This window comes from Thalassophryne amazonica, chromosome 3, assembly GCF_902500255.1.
Source record: "Thalassophryne amazonica chromosome 3, fThaAma1.1, whole genome shotgun sequence".
Lineage (NCBI taxonomy): Eukaryota > Metazoa > Chordata > Actinopteri > Batrachoidiformes > Batrachoididae > Thalassophryne > Thalassophryne amazonica.
In genome coordinates this window covers 142,889,701-142,908,716 of record NC_047105.1, presented here as the reverse complement: position 1 = coordinate 142,908,716, position 19,016 = coordinate 142,889,701, and the positions used below count along the sequence as shown (strand labels likewise).

The 19,016-nt window shown below is 42.8% G+C and overlaps 1 protein-coding gene across 1 annotated transcript in view; it reads left to right on the top strand.

Annotated features, from left to right (window-relative positions):
* Positions 1-19,016, top strand: part of phactr3b (phosphatase and actin regulator 3b) — a 166,266-nt gene that overhangs the window by 35,233 nt on the left and 112,017 nt on the right. Inside the window, exons 2-4 of the mRNA XM_034167497.1 lie at positions 2,035-2,193; positions 3,882-3,956; positions 4,049-4,183. Coding sequence (XP_034023388.1) covers positions 2,035-2,193; positions 3,882-3,956; positions 4,049-4,183 — 369 coding nt within the window. The remainder of the gene's footprint in view (positions 1-2,034; positions 2,194-3,881; positions 3,957-4,048; positions 4,184-19,016) is intronic.

The window sequence follows — 19,016 nt, the reverse complement described above, 5'->3', positions numbered from 1 at the left end:
CACTTTCGAGCTGGCTGTGAAATTTGTCTAAGTGCTCCCACAAGTGTGGCATTGCAAAACACCAATGCACATGTGGCGTGCCACAGTGTTGGCACCCCGCAACACATGTGCCATGCATGTGAATCGCACGTGTGGGGGAATAATTAAATAGCAGTAAAAATAGCTAAAGACAAATGATCACATAACACAGACACAGAGTGACACGTTGGTGTGTGCGCTGGGCTGACGGGGCGTGTCCGCCGACAACCGCAGCTGTTGAGACCTCTGGTTCTGGACGTCATGGCTGGGGAACACATACCATGTTTGGATGGACATGAACTTACAACTGTCTACTGTGATGCATGTGTGTCTGCTTGCTGTCCTCATGTGGACATACAATATACAAACATACATTCATACATACATAATAACCTGGGCAGTATATTCATTTTTATTGCCTATATCCTTGAGGTAAAGTCAAAAATTAATGTAGACCAGCTTGTTACAGTTGTATGTAAAAGTTTGGGCACGCCTGATGATTTCCACGATTTTCCTTTTATAAATCATTGGTTGTTTGGATCAGCAATTTCAGTTAAATATATCATATAGCAGACAAACACAGTGATATTTGAGAAGTGAAATGAAGTTCATAGGATTTACAGAAAGTGTGTAATAATTATTTAAACAAAATTAGGCAGGTGCATAAATTTGGGCACCCCAACAGAAAAAAATACATTCATATTTAGTAGATCCTCCTTTTGCAGAAATAACAGCCTCTAAATGCTTCCTGTAGCTTCTAATGAGAGTCTGGATTTTGGTTGAAGGTATTTTGGACCATTCTTCTTTACAAAACATCTCAGGTTTGTTGGTTTCTGAGCATGAACAGCCTGCTTAAAATCACACCACAGGTTTTCAATAGTATTCAGGTCTGGGGACTGAGATGGCCATTCTAGAACATTGTACTTGTTCCTCTGCATGATGCCTCAGCAGATTTTGAGCAGTGTTTAGGGTCGTTGTCTTGTTGAAAGATCCAGCTCCGGCACAACTTCAACTTTGTCACTGATTCATGAACATTGTTCTCAAGAATCTGCTGATATTGACTGGAATCCATGTGACCCTCAACTTTAACAAGATTCCCATCATTGCACACAAGTGTGATCAATTTTGAGTTGTTGTGTTCAACTGGTGACACCATGTTTTACAGTTTTTCTCAACTGCTAAAACACTAAACCTTGTTGACTGAACTAAATGCTCATTTGCTTGAACATAGTGATTGAATCAGTCACACTTTTGGCAAAACCATAAACACTTTTCACCTGTTTAGACACAACTTGCCAACACATTTTCATTGTGATGCACCTGTGCTGCATAATGGTGAGCACAGGTGGCAAAAGTCAAACACAGTTTAAGCACACAAAAACTGCAACTGCGTTTGAACAAAGAGATACATCCCAGCTTTGGGAGGAACACTGTTGACATGTTGATGTCACCACCAGTTTTCAGAACATGGCTTTGAGGACTTCAACCTTGAGCGTAAGCAGGGATAAGTGCACACTCCTGTTCTGTGTATGGTCATTTTAAAGTAGAATCAAGGACTTGGACTCGTGCACACGGGTCCCATGGCCTCTGTGGGGCGAGATGGTGAGGAGCTGCAGCTTGGACTTGGGGCTGCAGATGTGTCCTTTTGCTCCCCACGTCATTTGTTGTGAAGCAGATTTGATTCATTTCTGTGTTTTTAAGACATCTTTTAAAAGCAGTTGATTGTGTGTTTGTGGCCAGAAATGTCCAGCTGCCTGAGAATCATGTGAGTCACACACAGACAAAGACGTCCTCTGTCTCCTCCACGTCATATCCGCTCCTTAAAAATGAGACTGGAGTCAATACGGCATTTATGCACCGCCACCCAAATTAGCGATGTCATGTTTGGCTCCTTGTGGATTTCTGAAATTCTTTCTTTGTCCTTGTGGAGCACTAGTTAACCCCTCGGTGCTTCTCCTCAGGATACCCGTTGCTGACTTGAAGTTATTTTTCATGTGCCTGTGTTTTGTGTTGTAGATGTGATGGACCAACAGAGAGCGCTGCACTCAGGCTGTCTGGTCTCAGGGGTTCGTACGCCTCCCATCAGACGCAACAGCAAGCTGGCCAGCCTGGGACGCATCTTCAAGCCCTGGAAGTGGAGGAAGAAGAAAACTGAGAAGCTGAAGCCCACAGCAAGTGAGTATGACATCAGAGCGTGTGATGTAAGGTGAACTACGCCAAAACGCTGGTGTGTGTGTGTGTGTGTGTGTGTGTGTGTGTGTGTGTGTGTGTGTGTGTGTGTGTGTGTGTGTGTGTGTGTGTGTGTGTGTGTGTGTGAGAGAGAGAGCACAAACATCAAGTCCTCAGATGGAATACACAGATTTGTCAGTGGGACAGATTCAGATAAATATCTTTGTCCCCATAAGCATATTATTTCTCTGCACATTACCGCCTGCCATTATACCGTACAGCTTGTCCTTTTTTGGACAAATATGCATTGACGTATGAGGAACACTCACTAATGCATCGTGGCCTCTGTAGGTTTCTTGTATCGAGTTCTGTTTCCTGTCCTGTGTTTTGTTGATTATAATTTAAATTTTAATTGCTTGTGTTGAGTTTTGTTCTAATGATTGTTGTTAAGTATGTTTTGTTCTCATATTGATTCTGATTATTTCATCATGTCGTGGTTTAGTTATTAGAAACCGTCTGTTGGTCGTGTTTCTGGTTGTTTCCTGGGTAACAAGCAGTGAGTGCGCAGAAGGTTCCTGGTTCAAGGCCTCCCATTCTCCATGTAATGTCAATGTCGCTTGTAATTGTCAGTGATCTGGTGATCATTGTGTGACATACAACTTTAGACTGCTGCTTTGGACAATCAGGTCCAGTTAAGTCATCTGTGTTGTGGATGTCAGACAGTGGATTTGGATCATGTAAATGTACATTACTGCTCAGCATTTAGCTTTGATGGCCTCAGATGAAGCCCACCTGGAAAGAAGAAAAAATTGCAGTTCCTTGTCTGACCACTTGAGTTTGACTCCAAAACAGACCACACTCCCATAGGAGTTCATGTTAAAATGTCCAACTTTAGAGAAGCGATAAACATGTTTACAGCCTGGTACCAAAACTGTTTATAGATAGTTCTGCCTCCAATGCAGTTGTACCGTGGGGGGGGGATTTGTTTTCTAACTTTATAGTTTAAGACGTTTAAGTATTTTTGGCGTATTTAGTGTTGCAGGCTAACGGCGAAACAACCAGACTGAGGTTAGCTTGGCTCGTTTGGACTTGAAGAGGGGGCGTGTTCATGGATCTTTTGTCACACACAGTCACCCGCGCTGTGCATTCACCGTGCAGCCGCTGCCAACATGGCGACACCAAGACACAGGCTTCATATCGGCTGTTCCGGGTCTCCACAGAAAACCTACAGAGGACATCACCTGGACTTTGTCCAATATTTATACGGTCTGTGGTTGTAGCACCATTTAAAGACTCTAGATACATTGTGCTCCACTTCTGACCACGACTCATTTTAAGACCGGCACATCCACGGCTGCACAGATGAGGACAGTTCACGTAGCGACGTGGACGCTACATGAAGTCTGAGTCAGAAGCTCTTCAATTTGGCTTTGAGAGGACAAACGACATATTCCTAATCATGTGAACAGGGAACTGTCCAACTGAATGTATCTCCAAAAGGAGTTTTCTGGAAGATTAAATTATCCTGAATCTGTTCAGAAGTATCTTGTTGGGATTATCAACTCAATCTGGAACATAATTCCAGAGTGGAGCTGTTAGAATGATCTTCAATCTTCTTCTTCTGGAGAAGAGGTTGGACATTCTCCTGAAGGATCTGCTCAGTAACTGTGCCGTCACTGTTTGGTGTGTTTCAGCTCTGGAGAAGAAGGCGGCAATCCGGCAGACGAAAGATGACGGGGACAGGCGGAACCCCGGAGACACGGAGACAGGTGGACAGCAGACATGCACACATCTCCACGCTCGTTGGTCTCATTGTGCCGATGTCCGGCTGCTCTGAAAACAGGTTTTTGTCCGTGTCCAGGATCAGATCTTGCTTGCGGCTGCAGCGGAGACAATGCAGAGACGGTAACGCCCTCGGATGGTGAGGACAAGGAACCTGTGGCACCTCTGGCCAGCACGGCAGAAGAACTGGGCAGTGATTTAGAGATCTCAACAGGTACAACAGCAGGAAACGTTTCCTTTCACCCGATCACGCTGTGTGCAGCGAGCGCACAACAATACACACAGTACAACACACACAACACAACAACACACACAAAACACAACAACACAGACAACATTTATAGTGGAGCAGATATGCACAATATGACAAAGTGTACAAGAAGAAAACTGGATGGATAACAAAAGTCATGATGGCTAATATAGCAACAGTAGATTTTTTTTAATAGTTGGACTGAAAGAATAAAACACCACTTAACCAACTACAGGAGAGCTGGTTTTCCTTTGCAATGTTAATATTTATTACACACAGCTCTGAGTTTCAGCCTAATAATAAGTAATAAAGCTTGTAGCAACAACACCTAAAGCTCCAAAACTATGCACAAGTAGATCTAATAAGCGTCTTAAAATAGTTCGTCTAACACAAAACTCACACGCAAGCCACTTATTATTATTATTATTATTATTATTATTGTCCCCATTTTGCCTAAATGCTGGAATAAGGGAGAGAACTCTTCAAATTATTGTTCATTACTTTCCATTTCAATCGGTGAAATGAAGGCATGGGCACAATTTGGTAGGGAATGGGGGGGCATGTCCCCCCTCACCTTTTCAACCGGGGGGACAGAATATGGTATGCTCCCCCCACCTTCTGACATATATGTGTGTACTTGAAACATGCTATGCCAGTCTTATGTGCAAAACCATGTCAGAATAGTATCTTTGTTTCTGCAAGTTTGTATTTTTAGCAGCATTGACTTGTTTACAACACCTGTTTCTTGTTTGTCACATTCAGAATTTTCTGGGACTGCATTTGCCCAGATTTGAAACCAAAAATATATGCCTCTAGGGACTAGTGTCTACACATAATTATCAATGGACCATATGCTAATTTACTAAATTCTGAAAGTTAGAAAAGGAAATCAGAAAAGCTATCTGCGACCTCAGAAAGCCCATCTGCAATTATTGCTTGATCTCCAAAATCAGTCTATGCAAGCGAAATTATGTTCAGTATGAGTGCTGTCATTAGTGCCACTTCGAAAATTAAATTCATGATAAGTAATTTATCCTAAACTTATGATCTGTTGTTTTTTCAAACTTATGCAAAAACAAATCTTGAGAAAAAAAATACAGTATGTGATAGTTAATAATTATTAAGAGCCTGTTCTTTCATATTTATGAATACATTTTACCACACTGCAGTACTTATATCCACAGTTTCAAATTGTATAAGTCAAATGGTGTCCACTTTATGGTCTTCTCAAAACATTAAAATGACTGTTCTGGAGCTTATCTAGAAACGTCTGGGGGCCTAAAGCGGCCTATGGGCTATGGGCTTTGGCCCTGCGGGCCTCGCACTTTGTCCCCCCAATTTCAAGTTCTAAATTGTACCTTTGCATGATGGCATTTGTTGGCAAAATCACAAAGAATAAAATTGTGTGCACCTGGTTAAAGATCAACAGAAAAGAGCATTCAGGAGTGAAACATCGGAGTGGTAATATGACAACAGATTTGCTTCAGAAATATTGGCCAATGAGTGATCCAGTGTTATACAGAGATCAGTGGTCAGAATACGAGACCATAACTGAACTTCTTGTATCACTAGACTCTACCAGGGGTAGGGTTAGTTAGGGTGAGGCCTGTCGTGAACTCCTCTGCTGTGGATGCAAGAAGGGATGTAGTGGAAAGTGCAGATGTGCAGAGCTTAAGCGCACTGCACTTTGTCACTGTGGTGGAATGTGTTTTCAGAACAAACGTTGCATTCAACTATACATGTAAGTGTGACCTTTTTTGTTGTCATTAAAAACTAACAAAACAAACAAACAAAAAACTCCATTAGATTTCATTGATTTAGATGAAATCTTTTAAAGATACAGTAATCCTAATTCAAACGTTTGACCTAATGGTGGCGCTAGAGGGAAGGTCCTAGTGTCACCAAAATCAATAGACTTCATCTTCAGAGGGCTATGAATGTTTCCAGATAATTTGTAAAGAATCGAATGAAAGCTCTTGGAGTTAACACGCTAATGTGAAAACTCTGCAGTGGCGGACAACGGTGGCGGGTCCACGTAAAACGATAATCAGGTTGTCAAGTGTGATGTAACGCATCATGATTTTCAACTTCCGGGTCCAAACAAAAAAGGCGCGCTGTCATTAACACTGAGAACTGCACTGAGACGCTCTGATCAGGCTGCACTTAAACCGTTACACACAGACAACAGCATTAACATCGCAACATAAAACTCTTTGTATATTGTGGCTAAAACTCTCCTGGATATATTAACTGGGTTTTTAGATGTTGTTATTGTGTTTGTTTTCCGTAAAAATGTCAGAAGCTCAGGTTGTTTCTCCGTCATTTTCAGTGGGAGTTGTTGTGAGCTGCGATCGCCTCCTGTTCATGTCGTTTGGGGGAAAATGAAGTTTGCTCTTTAACGTCCTGTTTGTTGTCCTTTACAACACTGTTTGTGTTGGGAAGGTGTCGTAGCACGGACCCACAACAGGGGGCGCAAATAAACGGACAATGAGTAAGCCAAAAGGTAACAATTTAATGTTGTGACAACACACAACGTAACACACAGAATTTGTAAAGTCAATTAACACCAGGTGACGTGTGGGCAGGCTTGAAGATAGAAGACCCACCACCAACGGTCTGAAGAACACCGGAGCCGCCAAGTCCCGAGTCCCCAGGTGACCTCTGTCTTCGGCTGTCGACCCTGGTACTGCTGGCAAAAAGCAGAGACAAGATGAATGAGTGTAAGTCCTTACACTCAGTGGTCCACAGTCTGTACACAGTCAGGAGGAGAACCTCCACCTCCGAATCACACACTCGTGCAGCTCTTGTCTAACCACTTATCTGTTCAGAGAGTGTGGCGCAGTCGTCGTCGTCATGCCACACGCCGAAGTCCCGGATAAGGCAACGTCCACAAGAATAAGGCTGCAAGAGAGATCTGGTTTAGTACACACAAAGTGTCAGATAGCAGAGAAAATACCTCTCGGTAGTCGATTTCTCGGCGGGGAGGTGGAGTTGCAGTCCGGCTTAAGTACTGGTGTAGATGAGTGACAGCTGGTGTGATGAGTGACAGCTGTCACTTCCTCTGGGTCTGGCGCCCTCTCGTGCTTGGAGCCCGCACTCCAAGCAGGGCGCCCTCTGGTGGTGGTGGGCCAGCAGTACCTCCTCTTCAGCGGCCCACACAACAGTTTGTCCTCTTTGTTCCAGAGTAATATATATAATATGTCTGAAATTCGGTTTGCATTTATTAAATTCCTCGCAGGTTAAACGTAGCTAGACGTGGATCATCGGTAATATTTGTTTTAGCAAGTTTTCAGGGTCTCATGGATGCAGTCTCTTATTAACGTGATGAAAAGCATAAATTACATTTTAGTAGTACAGCTGAACCTTGATTTACGAGTTTAATTTGTTCCGTGAACAAGTTCGTAAGACAATCTGCTCATATTTCAAACGAATTTCCCCCATTGAAAATAACTAAAATAATTTTAATCCGTTCCAGTCTTGTAAAACATCCCCAAATCACCCTAAATGAAGAAAAAAATAAATGTTTTTATTAACAAACAGACATGTATATTTTACCTGTACAGACGAAACTTTAACTGTAAACTTGTCAGAGGTTAACAGCCGGATATCCCTCCTCGACTCGTGGTTTGGGGATGTAAATAGCACCACTGCATTCCTCATCCTTTAAAACGTCAGACTGGGCACCAGGATCAAGACCTTTGGTGGTCGACAGCCTGAGCTACAAATAATACAACACATGGCGGCCATCTTTGAAAATGGCTGCCTGTGCGATACCCCCATCCAACTGACACCTGGGGGCGCTGCTGGAGAAGCGATTATGGGTGCAACTTCCTGTTAGACACCAGAAGTATCAGTGAGCCATTGTTTTCTAAGCGGTTTTTCCCAGACCGGTTTATTTGAAGGTTTATTGTTTCCTTTTCTAAACGGTGATCGGCTCCCATAGCATTTAAAAAATGCACAACTCGGGAGGATGTTGCACTGTTCGTGATTGCACCAACAACCAGACAAAGTTCATTCTGTGGCTACAAACAGCAATGTTTTAAACACGCAGAGGAACTGAGAGAGTTTCCACTGCCGAGCAATGGATGAGGAACAAAGAAGAACGCGGCTGAAAAAACTGAACTTACAGAAAACAACAGGAGGAGACGAGTCCTTTCATCACATCACACTGTGAGCAGGGAGCGCACAACAGTTACACAAAAAGATCAAAGTGTCACGAGCACACAACAGTTACACAAAAAGATCAAAGTGTCACGAGCACACAACAGTTACACAAAAAGATCAAAGTGTCACGAGCTCACAACAGTTACACAAAAAGATCAAAGTGTCACGAGCACACAACAGTTACACAAAAAGATCAAAGTGTCACGAGCACACAACAGTTACACAAAAAGATCAAAGTGTCACGAGCTCACAACAGTTACACAAAAAGATCAAAGTGTCACGAGCACACAACAGTTACACAAAAAGATCAAAGTGTCACGAGCACACAACAGTTACACAAAAAGATCAAAGTGTCACGAGCACACAACAGTTACACAAAAAGATCAAAGTGTCACGAGCACACAACAGTTACACAAAAAGATCAAAGTGTCACGAGCACACAACAGTTACACAAAAAGATCAAAGTGTCACGAGCTCACAACAGTTACACAAAAAGATCAAAGTGTCACGAGCACACAACAGTTACACAAAAAGATCAAAGTGTCACGAGCACACAACAGTTACACAAAAAGATCAAAGTGTCACGAGCACACAACAGTTACACAAAAAGATCAAAGTGTCACGAGCTCACAACAGTTACACAAAAAGATCAAAGTGTCACGAGCACACAACAGTTACACAAAAAGATCAAAGTGTCACAAGCTCACAGCAGTTACACAAAAAGATCAACGTGTCACGAGCGCACACAAGTTACACAAAAAGATCAACGTGTCACGAGCGCACAACAGTTACACAAAAAGATCGTGTCATGAGCGCACAACAGTTACACAAAAAGATCAACGTGTCACGAGCGCACAACAGTTACACAAAAAGATCAACATGTCACGAGCGCACAACAGTTACACAAAGTGTCACAAGCGCACAACAGTTACACAAAAAGATCAACGTGTCATGAGTGCACAACAGTTACACAAAAAGATCAACGTGTCATGAGTGCACAACAGTTACACAAAAAGATCAACGTGTCATGAGCACACAACAGTTACACAAAAAGATCGTGTCACGAGCGCACAACAGTTACACAAAAAGATCAACGTGTCACGAGCGCACAGCAGTTACACAAAAAGATCAAAGTGTCACAAGCACACAACAGTTACACAAAAAGATCAACGTGTCACGAGCGCACAGCAGTTACACAAAAAGATCAACGTGTCACGAGCACACAACAGTTACACAAAAAGATCAACGTGTCACGAGCGCACAGCAGTTACACAAAAAGATCAACGTGTCACGAGCGCACAACAGTTACACAAAAAGATCAACGTGTCACGAGCACACAACAGTTACACAAAAAGATCAACGAGTCACGAGCGCACAACAGTTACACAAAAAGATCAACGTGTCACGAGCGCACAACAGTTACACAAAAAGATCAACGTGTCATGAGCGCACAACAGTTACACAAAAAGATCGTGTCACGAGCGCACAACAGTTACACAAAAAGATCAACGTGTCATGAGCGCACAACAGTTACACAAAAAGATCGTGTCACGAGCGCACAACAGTTACACAAAAAGATCAACGGGTCACGAGCGCACAACAGTTACACAAAAAGATCAACGTGTCACGAGCGCACACAAGTTACACAAAAAGATCAACGTGTCACGAGCGCACAACAGTTACACAAAAAGATCGTGTCATGAGTGCACAACACTTACACAAAAAGATCAACGTGTCACGAGCGCACAACAGTTACACAAAAAGATCAACGTGTCACGAGCGCACAACAGTTACACAAAGTGTCACAAGCGCACAACAGTTACACAAAAAGATCAACGTGTCATGAGTGCACAACAGTTACACAAAAAGATCAACGTGTCATGAGCACACAACAGTTACACAAAAAGATCGTGTCACGAGCGCACAACAGTTACACAAAAAGATCAACGTGTCACGAGCGCACAGCAGTTACACAAAAAGATCAAAGTGTCACGAGCGCACAACAGTTACACAAAAAGATCAACGTGTCACAAGCACACAACAGTTACACAAAAAGATCAACGTGTCACGAGCGCACAGCAGTTACACAAAAAGATCAACGTGTCATGAGCGCACAACAGTTACACAAAAAGATCAAAGTGTCACGAGCACACAACAGTTACACAAAAAGATCAACGTGTCACGAGCACACAACAGTTACACAAAAAGATCAACGTGTCACGAGCACACAACAGTTACACAAAAAGATCAATGGGTCACGAGCGCACAACAGTTACACAAAAAGATCAACGTGTCACGAGCGCACAACAGTTACACAAAAAGATCAACGTGTCATGAGCGCACAACAGTTACACAAAAAGATCGTGTCACGAGCGCACAACAGTTACACAAAAAGATCAACGTGTCATGAGCGCACAACAGTTACACAAAAAGATCGTGTCACGAGCACACAACAGTTACACAAAAAGATCAACGGGTCACGAGCGCACAACAGTTACACAAAAAGATCAACATGTCACGAGCGCACAACAGTTACACAAAAAGATCAAAGTGTCACGAGCACACAACAGTTACACAAAAAGATCAAAGTGTAACGAGCTCACAACAGTTACACAAAAAGATCAAAGTGTCACGAGCACACAACAGTTACACAAAAAGATCAACGTGTCACGAGCGTACAACACTTACACAAAGTGTCATGAGCGCACAACAGTTACACAAAAAGATCAATGTGTCACGAGCGCACAACAGTTACACAAAAAGATCAACGTGTCACGAGCGCACAACAGTTACACAAAAAGATCGTGTCACGAGCGCACAACAGTTACACAAAAAGATCAACGTGTCACGAGCGCACAACAGTTACACAAAAAGCTCAACGTGTCACGAGTGCACAACAGTTACACAAAAAGATCAACGTGTCACGAGCGCACAACAGTTACACAAAAAGATCAACGTGTCACGAGCGCACAACAGTTACACAAAAAGATCAACGTGTCATGAGCGCACAACAGTTACACAAAAAGATCGTGTCACGAGCGCACAACAGTTACACAAAAAGATCAACGTGTCACGAGTGCACAACAGTTACACAAAAAGATCAAAGTGTCACGAGCTCACAACAGTTACACAAAAAGATCAAAGTGTCACGAGCACACAACAGTTACACAAAAAGATCAACGTGTCACGAGCGCACAACACTTACACAAAAAGATCAACGTGTCATGAGCGCACAACAGTTACACAAAAGGATCGTGTCACGAGCGCACAACAGTTACACAAAAAGATCAACATGTCACGAGCGCACAACAATTACACAAAAAGATCAAAGTGTCACGAGCGCACAACAGTTACACAAAAAGATCAACGTGTCACGAGCGCACAACAGTTACACAAAAAGCTCAACGTGTCACGAGCGCACAACAGTTACACAAAAAGATCAACGTGTCACGAGCGCACAACAGTTACACAAAAAGATCAACGTGTCATGAGCGCACAACAGTTACAAAAAAAGATCGTGTCACGAGCGCACAACAGTTACACAAAAAGATCAACGTGTCACGAGTGCACAACAGTTACACAAAAAGATCAAAGTGTCACGAGCACACAACAGTTACACAAAAAGATCAACGTGTCACGAGCGCACAACACTTACACAAAGTGTCACGAGCGCACAACAGTTACACAAAAAGATCAACATGTCATGAGCGCACAACAGTTACACAAAAAGATCGTGTCACGAGCGCACAACAGTTACACAAAAAGATCAACGTGTCACGAGTCCACAACAGTTACACAAAAAGATCAAAGTGTCACGAGCACACAACAGTTACACAAAAAGCTCAACGTGTCACGAGCGCACAACAGTTACACAAAAAGATCGTGTCACGAGCGCACAACAGTTACACAAAAAGATCGTGTCACGAGCGCACAACAGTTACACAAAAAGATCAACGTGTCACGAGCGCACAACAGTTACACAAAAAGATCAACGTGTCACGGGCACACAACAGTTACACAAAAAGCTCAACGTGTCACGAGTGCACAACAGTTACACAAAAAGCTCAACGTGTCACGAGCGCACAACAGTTACACAAAAAGATCAACGTGTCACGAGCGCACAACAGTTACACAAAAAGATCAATGTGTCACGAGCGCACAACAGTTACACAAAAAGATCAACGTGTCACGAGCACACAACAGTTACACAAAAAGATCAACGGGTCACGAGCGCACAACAGTTACACAAAAAGATCAACGTGTCACGAGCGCACAACAGTTACACAAAAAGATCAACGTGTCATGAGCGCACAACAGTTACACAAAAAGATCGTGTCACGAGCGCACAACAGTTACACAAAAAGATCAACGTGTCATGACCGCACAACAGTTACACAAAAAGATCGTGTCACGAGCACACAACAGTTACACAAAAAGATCAACGTGTCACGAGCGCACAACAGTTACACAAAAAGATCAAAGTGTCACGAGCACACAACAGTTACACAAAAAGATCAAAGTGTCACGAGCACACAACAGTTACACAAAAAGATCAACGTGTCACGAGCGTACAACACTTACACAAAGTGTCACGAGCGCACAACAGTTACACAAAAAGATCAACGTGTCACGAGCGCACAACAGTTACACAAAAAGATCGTGTCACGAGCGCACAACAGTTACACAAAAAGCTCAACGTGTCACGAGCGCACAACAGTTACACAAAAAGCTCAACGTGTCACGAGTGCACAACAGTTACACAAAAAGTTCAACGTGTCACGAGCTCACAACAGTTACACAAAAAGATCAAAGTGTCACGAGCACACAACAGTTACACAAAAGATCAACGTGTCACGAGCGCACAACACTTACACAAAAAGATCAACGTGTCATGAGCGCACAACAGTTACACAAAAAGATCGTGTCACGAGCGCACAACAGTTACACAAAAAGATCAACATGTCACGAGCGCACAACAATTACACAAAAAGATCAAAGTGTCACGAGCGCACAACAGTTACACAAAAAGATCAACGTGTCACGAGCGCACAACAGTTACACAAAAAGCTCAACGTGTCACGAGCGCACAACAGTTACACAAAAAGCTCAACGTGTCACGAGCGCACAACAGTTACACAAAAAGATCAACGTGTCATGAGCGCACAACAGTTACACAAAAAGATCAACGTGTCACGAGTGCACAACAGTTACACAAAAAGATCAAAGTGTCACGAGCTCACAACAGTTACACAAAAAGATCAACGTGTCACGAGCGCACAACACTTACACAAAGTGTCACGAGCGCACAACAGTTACACAAAAAGATCAACGTGTCATGAGCGCACAACAGTTACACAAAAAGATCGTGTCACGAGCGCACAACAGTTACACAAAAAGATCAACGTGTCACGAGTCCACAACAGTTACACAAAAAGATCAAAGTGTCACGAGCGCACAACAGTTACACAAAAAGCTCAACGTGTCACGAGCGCACAACAGTTACACAAAAAGATCGTGTCACGAGCGCACAACAGTTACACAAAAAGATCGTGTCACGAGCGCACAACAGAAACACAAAAAGACCAAAGTGTCTCTTTGATTTGAAAATGGCATCAGAATCAAAACACAGACAACACAACAACACAGACAATACAACAACACAGACAACACAACAACACACACAACACATCGACACACACAACACAGACAACACAACAACACAGACAACAGAGACAACCCAGCGACACAGACAACAGAGACACAACGACACAGATAACACAATGACACAGACAACAGAGACACAATGACAACACAGATACAACACAGATAACAGATAACGACAACAGATAACGACAACAGAGACACAACACAATGACACAGACATGACGACAACACATACACCATAACGACACAGACAGGAGAGACACAACACAACAACACATACAACACATTGACACACACAACACAGACAACACAATGACACAGATACAACACAACAACATAGACAACCAAATGACACAGACGACACAACACCACAGACAACAGAGACACAACACAATGACACAGATACAACACGACACACACAACACAGACAACACAACACCACAGACAATGCAACAACACAGATACAAGACAGACAACAGAGACACAACACAACAGACACACAACACAACAACAGAGACAACACAACAGACACACACAACAGAGACACAACACAACAACAGAGACACAACGATACAGACAACGTAACACAGACAACAGAGACACAACACAGACAACAGAGATACGACAGACAACACAACGACACAGACAACACAACACCACAACGACACAGACAACAGAGACACAACGACACAGACAACACAACACCACAGACAATGCAACAACACAGATACAAGACAGACAACAGAGACACAACACAACGACACAGGCAACACAACAACACAGACAACACAACGACACAGACAACAGAGACACAACACAACAACAGAGACACAACGATACAGACAACGTAACACAGACAACAGAGACACAACACAGACAACAGAGATACGACAGACAACACAACGACACAGACAACACAACACCACAACGACACAGACAACAGAGACACAACGACACAGACAACACAACACCACAGACAACAGAGACACAACACAATGACACAGACAAGACGACAACCCATACACCACAACGACACAGACAGGAGAGACACAACACAATGACACACACAACACATCGACACACACAACACAGACAACACGACACAGACACAACACAACACAGAAAACACAACGACACAGACAACAGAGACTCAACAACACAGACAACACAGACACAACACAACACAGAAAACACAACAACACAGACAACAGAGACTTAACACCACAGACGCCAGAGACACAACACAACGACACAGACAAGATGACAACACATACACCACAATGACACAGACAGGAGAGACACAACACAATGGCACACACAACACATCGACACACACAACACAATGACAGATACAACACAACAACAGAGACAACCCAACGACACAGACAACACAACACAACACCACAGACAACACAGATACAACACAACGACACAGATACAACACAGACAACACAACGCGACAGACAACACAACAACACAGACAACAGAGACACAACACAATGGCACAGACAACACAACAACACAGACAACAATAACGACACAAACAACGCAACACAGACAACAGAGACACAACGACACAGACAACACAACAACACAGACAACAGAGCCACAACACACACAACACAGACAACAGAGACACAGCAAAGACAACAGAGACACAACGACAGACAACACAACGACACACACAACACAACACCACAGACAACAGAGACACAACACAACGACACAGACGACAACACATACACCACAATGACACAGACAGGAGAGACACAACACAGCGATACACGCAACACAGACAACACAACGACACAGACACAACACAACGCAACACAGACAACACAACGACACAGACAACAGAGACACAACGACACAGACAACACAACACCACAGACGCCAGAGACACAACACAATGACACAGACAAGACGACAACACATACACCACAACGACACAGACAGGAGAGACACAACACAACGACACAGACAAGACGACAACACATACACCATAATGACACAGACAGGAGAGACACAACACAATGGCACACACAACACAACAACACAGACAACAATAACGACACAAACAACGCAACACAGACAACAGAGACACAACACACACAACACAGACAACACAGACACAATGACACAGACAACACAACACAGACAGCAGAGCCACAACACACACAACACAGACAACACAGACAACAGAGACATAACACGACGACACAGACAACACAACACCACAACGACACAGACAACACCACAGACAACAGAGACACAACACAACGACACAGACAAGACGACAACACATACTCCACAACGACACAGACAGGAGAGACACAACGACACACACATCACAGACAACACAATGACACAGACACAACACAACGCAACACAGACAACGCAACACAGACAACACAACGACACAGACACAACACAACGCAACACAGACAACGCAACTAAAACAACACAACGCCACAGACAAGACGACAACACATACACCATAATGACAGACAGAAGAGACACAACACAACGGCACACACAACACATAAAGTCAGGGGAATTTTCACAGCCTCTTTCACATAACTGTGTAATAGTGCTGAGCACTGAGTGCACAAACGTGCCACAAACGGTGTGCACAAATGTGTCATCATCTCAGCCACGCCAGTGGCGTTCAACATCCGTGAGTGTGCTGCACAGCATACATGCTCCAGTGGTGTGTGTCTTTAGCATGTGTGCTGCACGCTGTGTCAGTGGCTCTCACACGGTATGTGTGCACACTGCTCAGGATTTGTGGCCATATTTTCGCCGCCACTCAGGACGGTATTCAGTGGACAGTCACCAGTGATGCGCACACGTCGGGAGGACCAATTCAGTGACATTCTACATGAAAAAGGTGTTGCTTTTTTGCCTGTTTTTGCACAGTTTTGTGTCTCTGCCTCCTCTCCACTAGCCGTGCGTCAGTGAAATAGCAGCCTAACACTTGTTCTTGTTAACTCACCTCACTGATCCATCTGACCATCATTCACACCGAGAACTCAAGCAGAATCACTCACTGACTTTGGGATTAGTCCGTTTTGCAGCATGATGTTACCATTTCACACACAGGGCTTTGCGAAAGGGCTTTCACTTATTTTAATTTGGTTTCGCCATTTCAGAGACAAAAAGTAATTTGGGCTTCTCTATGTGAAATTTTCTGGAATTACCTCCTTAAACCAGACCTTAAAGCAGATCTCTGCAGCTTGATATAATTTAAATAATATTATCAAAGCCAAGTTGACGGTTGTATAAATTACGGCACTATTTGTCGTAACAAAACTGGCAAAAAAACCCCTGATGATTTAACCTGACTGAGGCTGTAGAAATTACAACCTAAAAAGGAATAATCACAGTTTTATAAATTTGTGATGAAACATGTAAGATCCCCCCCAAGTGGTGGCCGGGGAGACATGGTAACCCACTAAACTGAAGGGATGCACTTCATGAAGAAACAGAGTGTGAGATCTGCTGTTTTAGTTATTTCTTTATTTTTGTCATTCCTTTAGGACTTTACCTCAGTTGTCTTTGCATCAATAATTCAGAATTTTATTTAATGTTTTTAATTCATGTTTTCTTGGATGATAAGTATCATAGTCTGACACTCACATGTGATCAAGATAAAGAGTTACTGACTGTATTTTAAGTTCCAGCAGACAGAACATATAGAAGTCGCTCTGTACTTCACGGATGTTTTCTCTGTATGTGGAACACACTTTTTATCACAACGTTCCCCTGGAGACCACTTTTAAATTAGAAAAATAATAAAGAACAAACAGCCGTGGGATGGACACGCTGGCTGTTGGTGAACATCAGAAAACTTCAGATGGACACTGATGACTGACACCACCACAAAAAAACACCAGCTCATTGATGTGGTTTTTATCAGCCCTTTAATTTGTGGTTTTTGTGCATTTATTATTATTTTTTATTATTGCTGTTGCTTTTGTTTTGTGTGTTGATTCCTGGTAAAGCCTGACCTCTGTACTTATTACCATTACTGACATTAGTAATGAATGTGGGATTTTTCGGTAAGCTGGAAGCGATAAACACGGGGCATAAATACTGAGGGAAACACAGGACGTGATATGGAGCAGGTGCAGGAAAGAAGGTGTGGCTGGACGAGACAAAGGTGAGACAGGAGACAAGAGGAGTGACAAGTGGGTGTGTCTAACACAGGCTGCAAAAACAGAAATGTGATTCTCCCAAGAACCAACAGTGAAGACAAACCCCAAACTCCTAAGAAATAAAGATACAGAAAATCCAAACGTGAAAGGAACACAGGAACAAATGAAAGCAACAGAAAAACAAAAGGCTGAATCAGAACTAGAACAGAACTCGACAGGTGGCTGAAGAGTAACAGATAAAATTACCAGTGACTAAAGTGATAAACTGAATGTGATAACAGCAAGAAAAGACAGACTCAGCTAGAACAGAACTCATGTGTGGCAGTCGAGTAATACAGGATAAGATGCAAAATGGAAAATCATGGCTGAAGAGAAACTACAACAGAATAGAACAGCTAATAAACGTAATGTAAACAGAGAGACGAGACTAAAATATGACAAAGCTAAAATGCATAATAAACAGAAAACAAAACCAGTGACTACAAAATAACAAATAGGAAATCTGCGGCTCAAAAATGTGGCAAAGACGAGGACAGGGGAAAGACATGCCAAAAACAGTCTAATGTATATTTATATCTTAATCAAACATTTCCCAGTCACTCTCATATTTGAAAGTGAGGTGCAGACTGAGACTCTCTATCACCTGACAAAGTTTGATCCGCATCTGATCTGTATGTGGATTTAGTGGATATTTGATTTTAACATCGAAAAGCTGCTTTGATCTATATTTTGTATTATATTTTAGCTTATGAAAAGTCACATCTAACAGGACATTGACATTGAAATTTTTTTCCAAGGTAAAAGTTTGTGGA